Consider the following 6,278-nt stretch of genomic DNA (forward strand, 5'->3'; position numbering starts at 1 on the left):
TTCACCATGCCCAAGTTCAACAGAAGCAACGATCCTGAAGAGTACCTTTCATGGGCATTGAAGGTCGACAAAATCTTCCATTTGCACAACTATGAAGAAGAGAAGAAGATCGTGATGACATCCCTTGAGTTCCAAGACTATGTCCTCATTTGGTGGGAATAAGTTATCGAGCGCCGAGAGGCAAGAGGTGAACCATAATGCCGGGTCTGGGGCACATATCGATCCGACTGACTCTCAGTGATCACCGCCGCCGAAGACAATCCATCTTCAAAGAAGGTATTGACGCATCAACCTTGCGGGGAGGTCACCACGACGCCAAACAACACAACCGCCTTGCGCTCGCCCATCCAGACGCATCTACCGCCAAGACTGTGCAGCACCATGCCACCAAGACCCGCCAACGTTAACACGGTAGATGCCACGCCGCTCCATCTCTTGACTACTCCAACAAGCATTTGCTCCAAAACAATGCCCACATGAAGGAATACAGCACCAATAGCACCGTCGTTGTACGATCTAGGATACCCAGATCAAGGAATAGCACCGTCGTTGTCCGATCTAGGATACCCAGATCAGGCGCGTAGACACCGCCAACGCCCGCCATAACCAAAGTCGGACTCGTTTTCCACCGGCAGCCACAACTCCCCAACTCGCAGCCGGATGGAACATATGAGATTCATTTCATTTCACAAATCCATCTGGCTGCCAAACTAGAAAACTTCCTACCAAACAAAATATCCTATGATGAATGTGTTTTCGTTTCATTTCAAATGAAATGAAAAACGAGGTGCCAAACGAGCTATAACAGTTGCCACAAGATGAACCACATCATTGAACTAAAACGAGGCACAATTACATTCCGAAGACAGCAGGCTGCATAAGACTCCGCTCCATCAGAGGAATACCAGTAGCGGCAGCCATACCTACGGGATTATCAGTTAGCAACGGCAGGAGAGATGCTCCTGCACATCATGCTACATAGGCTGCCGCAGCACTAGTGCTACCATGGCAGGAAGAGGTTTATCAGTTATACTACAGCAGTTACAACACAAGAGACCTCCATCACAGACCAAAATGATGTGCCTTGCAGCCTTCCAGAACAGAAATTCACCATGAATATATCTTTACACATCTGTAGAAGCAGAAAGAATCGCCTCACGCTCGGCATCCAGGCCACTTAACCTCCTGCGAATCAGTAAAAGAATATAGTTTTGGGTTTAAACAGAAGGGAACTTTAGAGAATATGTATCAAACCACCTTGGTTTATCAGACTTGGAGAAGTGCTTAGACATGATGGACGCCTGTAAATTCAGTTCCCAAATGTAGGTTACTGAGCAGTTTGCGCACTAAAATATTTTGCTATTTCAATGCTATAAATAATTCTGATTTATGAGTGGTTAAACACCACATACCTGCTCTTGGATGATGCTTCTGGCTTCAACTAACTGAGCTTCAAGCTCAAGTTCACGCTCGGTAACTTCCGAGGTCACTTCAGCACCTTTTTGAGCATCTTGAAGTTGCGTCATTCGTGCCTGCGCAGTAATTTGTTTTACAAAGTTAAAGAGGACAGTGAGAGGGAGAACAGTTTGCATACTGAAACATCAAAAATAAGGAACGTGTAGCAATTCAGTGATTGCTACCTTTACTGAAGCCATTTTAGTGCGCAAACTCTCCTCTATCTGGTCTCTGGCCATGTGAAAGGGCAAGTCAAAGACATCCTGGCAGGAGGAAGCCCAACAAAATAAAGGATGGATCTTGCAACTCCAACTGAGCAAATCATGTGACAGAAAAGAAGGAAACACATGACGACCAAATATTTCATTTTCCCCAATTTTACATTCTTTATGCTTCTGTTGCGATATCATACATGGCAGAAACAATGTGGATTTTTAGGAGAAAAATGTGAACCAACAAAAACCTCTGCAAAGAAGATTAGGCATGCATACCGTCTTGCCCCCAAGTGGGGACTGGGGAGACCCTGCCTCCTGTCTTCCATTACCAGCAACAGCAGGCTGTGATGATCCAGTTGGAGCATTAAGGAACTCACGCATATCCATCTGATATAGAACATTATTACTCAGATTAGAACACGGTGTATATACATCTATAATGAAAGGGATAATACAATGTGAATCCTATTAGCAACTTAGAATATTACACACCCATACATTAACAAACAACTAAGGAATGAAATGTGGAATATCGCAGTATTTACCTGCATCGAACGTAACAGTGCCCGCAAATCAGCATTCTCCTGGACTAGTTCTTGTTTCTTCACTTCATATGCATCAACCTGAATGCATTCAAGGTTTCCTTAGAATATATTCAACCAGCTACGTATCAGTTTTACAGAAGTGGCTCGCTACTTACAATCATTTTGTAGTAGTCATTGTCATTCTTTTTTCCAGTCCATGTTCCACGCTGTCGTCCCTCTTTCTGTTAAACAAAATAACAACGTCATCAAGCAAAGCAAACCTTACACAACGTCATCAAGCAAAGTTTCGCTTACACAGCACCTGCAACAAGTTCATTATTTCCATTCCTGAACGTGATGATTCCTTTTTCTTCTCCATCAATACTTGGTTTAGCTTCTCCTGCAAATAGAAATAGTTCCGTCCAATAGCAACAATTCAGATAATATCTCCATGCTATGTCTGTTACATATCTTACGAGAAAAAATGCAATAGCTCACCTGCAATTTGATGTATTCCTTCTCTTTCTTCTTCGTTTCATGAATTTGTTGGGTGCGTACTTGCTGACAGAAGGAAGATAGTGAATCAGGACAGGACCTCATCGTCCCATAACAAGAATAGCTAGTTCGATCATCCATAAACAAATAAAACAAACAAAACAAAAGGAAATTTTTGCAAGGAAAGGAAAAGGATAAGACCATTTAACCTGATTTCCAATAACCATTTTTTGAAATTCGTCACGTTCCTGCTGCAGCTTCTCAATATGAGCTTTCAGAGCTGCGGTGTTTTTGGCCTCCTGGTAATTGCGGTCGGATTAGGGGTTAGTTTTAGAGTTTCAAAAGTGGTAAAGATCCAAACAGAGTTGACACAAGGACAAACCGTTCGGGTCAAAGTGGCCAACTCTCGATCTTTTGCTGCCAATTGGGCATCCATCCTTTCGATCTTGGCTTCCAGTCTTGAAATATCAGACTGCATACTGCACATTGTATAACACAAGCCGCCATTAGCCATATATAACATAGTGATTTAACAATATTCTATAAAACCTTCCAAAGGCTGCAAACAATTGTGTTGATGTTGTTAGAAATATGCAATTTGTATTTCCTGGGGGCCAATGGCCAATATGTATACACATGTACAGGTGGTAAATATGCAGGAAACCCCTCGTACTACAGGGAAATTATGAAGGGTACACATGAAACGTAATATATAACTCTAAAACCCTTCCCCCCTAAATTCAGGGTGGATCCACAACACTGAGTTTGGAGAGAGAAGAGCTCTAGTCTGCCCCTTCATAAAGAAATCCGCCAGCTGTAACTTGGAAGGCACATACTGAAGAGCAATAACCAGATCTTGCACACCAGCACGCACAGAAGAAGCATCAACATCAATGTGTTTGGTGAGCTCATGCTTCACAAGGTCACGCACAACACTGATAGCACTTGTACTGTCGGACAAGAGTGTAGTAGGTGTAGTAACAGACACACCAAACTCCTGAAGGAACCAGTAACCACCATAACCAGGTCACATCTGCCGTCAGAAGAGCCATACTCCCTCCATTCCACAATGTAGTGCTTCCTCTATCCCCGTGCTTCAACTTTGACCGTAAATTTAACTACCAAGACCGATTGCGGCGGGAGCAAAAGTTATATCAGTGAATTCGTATTCGGAAGAAGTTTTTAATTATGTAACTTTTTCTCCCGCCGCAGTCGGTCTCGTTTGTTAAATTTATGGTCAAAGTTCGACCTCGGGAAGCGCGGGCGCACTATATTTTGGAATGGAGGGAGTAGCTCGCAACTCAGCCTCCGCACTCGAACGGAAACTGCAGTCCGTTTCTTCGTCTTTTAGGCAACGAGTGAACAGCCAGTTAAAACACAGCAAGCAGAAAGTGAACGGCGTTCCAAGGGATCACCAGCCCACATACCATCTGAACAGGCCTGAAGCTGTAACGAACTGGATCAGGGAAAGAAAAGACAGCGAGATATGGAGAACATGAAGAAGGTGGCTATAGTGAACCGAACTGGGAACAAAAACAAACTGACTCAAAATATGAACAGGATAGGAGATATCCAGACGAGTGACAGCTAGATAGACAAGACTCACAACAAGATGGTGATAACGCGTCAGATCAGACAAGGGGTCGCCATCACCATCAGAAGCATTGAGGTGAACATTGAGCTCCATGGGAGTCTCAACAGTGCTCTCATTAGTAAGAGCAGCACAAGCAACGAGATCCTGGATATAGTTTTCTTGGGAAATAAAGAAGCCAACAGAGGTAGAAGAAACCTCAATCCCAAGAATGTAGCGAAGAGGGCCAAGATCAGACATAAGAAACAGCTCATTAAGACGTGTCTTCACAAAGGCAGCTGGAGCCTCTGGGCCGAAGACCCTAGACAGAAGCACACACCATCCAGCAGCCACATTGCACCTTACTCTGCCAAGCGGCTGGAACCTCCAGCCTACATGGCCCAGAGTATCTGAAACACTGCCTGACATAGTAAATGGGACATCGGCCCTTGTATCCCTATCTCCCACTTACCCCTTCGTCCCTTACCTATATAAACCGTACCTAGGACCAGATCTAGGATTAGCAAAGTAGAGACTAATAACTTGAGATAGCTTTGCTCAATCTATCACCCCGTGCGGGATCAAGACCTCCCGAGGGAGAAGACTCCGAGGAGTAAAGGCCACCCATGGGTAAAGATTCTGGAATATAAACCCTCCATCTCTTCGGATTTAGGGAAGAACTATCTCTCAAAACCCCTCTCCTTGGATTTGGGGATGAAATGCCTTTTGTTACCCTTCTCCCTTTGTGTGTTTGTTGGATCTAAGATGCACCTCTTGTATTGACTTTGTGCTATGAGTGAGTACTTGGTGGATCATCTTGTCCTTATGTGTGTTCTCCACTTGATTTCCCCTTTGTTTTCTTCTTGTTCTTCGTGTTCATCCGTGAATCCACCTCCAACCATGAAGAATACAAGGCTGTGTGGGATCAAGACTTCTCGAAGGAGAAGACTCCCAGGAGTACAAGGCCACCCATGGGTAAAGATTCCATAATATAAGCCCTCCAACTCTTTGGATTTAGGGAAGAACTATCTCTCAAAACCCCCATCTCCTTGAATTTGGGGATGAAAAGCCTTTTGTTGGATCTAAGATGCACCTCTTGTATTGACTTTGTGCTGAGTGAGTACTTGGTGGTGAATCTTGTCCTGTGTGTGTTTTCCTTTTGATTTCCCCTTTGTTTTCTTCTTGTTCTTCGTGTTCATCAGTGAATCCACCTCCAATCGTGAAGATTGGGCCACCCCTAAGGTTTGGCCCGTATAAGATGATGTCAAAGGCAACAGTCTTATAGAATTACCCTATCTAGTTTGATTCAACAGGAAAAATAAAATGCTCGGTGGATTAACATAACTCAAACTTCATATTCAAGCAAGATTGAAATTCAAACTCGAAGGATATAGTTATAAAGCTAAAGAGCAGGTGCTATACTGATGTCATCTCAAATCACACTCGGTTCATTGTGGCAAACCTCATTTTCTTCATTGTGTCTGTTTCCGAGCTATAGGCATTCGTTTGGCTCAAAAAAAAAAAGGACTCACATCGAGTACAAGAACTGGTTAAATTACACAAGAAAAATATGGAAACTGGGTTATTGGAGCCAATAGCAGCAGAAAATGCAAGGGGTCAAAGGGGGCAAAAGGGCAGGAACACACAGAAATATGAAAGATTGCGCTTGAATTCTGTAGGACTGTCATACTCTAATAAAGAGTAAACTTCAGAAGGTGTTCACAACGAATGGCATGCACTATCCGAAGTCACATTTTCAGGTTGCGTAACAGTGGCCTAGTTCCCTGGTGCAAAACATTATGTCAATTAACCAAACAGAGCGATACATCATGTACATTCATGACAAAGCTTAAGGAAGTAAAAAAGATGTGGTCACAATAATATCGTCCCAGAGCACGAGGCATCACGGACGACTATCAGTCTGTCCTTACAAGGCAGCATTGTGTGGTGTACTTTATTGCTAAACTGTACTACCCTGCAGATCTGGTGTGCAATGCATAACTAAACACTGCATAGTAC

At 43.5% G+C, this 6,278-nt stretch overlaps 1 protein-coding gene across 1 annotated transcript; it reads right to left on the bottom strand.

Annotated features, from left to right (window-relative positions):
* Positions 1-808: 808 nt before the first annotated feature.
* LOC125520643 (afadin- and alpha-actinin-binding protein-like) lies at positions 809-5,531 on the bottom strand. Its single transcript, XM_048685605.1, has 12 exons — positions 5,353-5,531; positions 3,072-3,168; positions 2,899-2,988; positions 2,693-2,755; positions 2,517-2,594; positions 2,371-2,436; positions 2,216-2,293; positions 1,947-2,057; positions 1,641-1,718; positions 1,413-1,532; positions 1,259-1,301; positions 809-1,189 (listed from the first exon to the last, which is right to left on the bottom strand). The coding sequence occupies exons 2-12, from the start codon at positions 3,165-3,167 to the stop codon at positions 1,125-1,127; spliced, it is 888 nt and encodes a 295-aa protein (XP_048541562.1). The 5' UTR covers position 3,168; positions 5,353-5,531; the 3' UTR covers positions 809-1,124.
* Between the last annotated feature and the right edge of the window lie 747 nt (positions 5,532-6,278).

The sequence above is a fragment of the Triticum urartu genome, chromosome 7 (assembly GCF_003073215.2).
Source record: "Triticum urartu cultivar G1812 chromosome 7, Tu2.1, whole genome shotgun sequence".
Classification (NCBI taxonomy): Eukaryota; Viridiplantae; Streptophyta; class Magnoliopsida; order Poales; family Poaceae; genus Triticum; species Triticum urartu.

Coding starts and splice junctions, on each gene's coding strand:
- LOC125520643 (XM_048685605.1), bottom strand. CDS start 3,167: ATGCAGTCTGATATTTCAAGACTGGAAGCCAAGATCGAAAGGATGGAT. Junction 1,719..1,946: donor CCCCACTTGGGGGCAAGACG/GTATGCATGCCT, acceptor TCCTCCTGCCAG/GATGTCTTTGACTTGCCCTT. Junction 1,190..1,258: donor CTCCAAGTCTGATAAACCAA/GGTGGTTTGATA, acceptor TTTTACTGATTC/GCAGGAGGTTAAGTGGCCTG.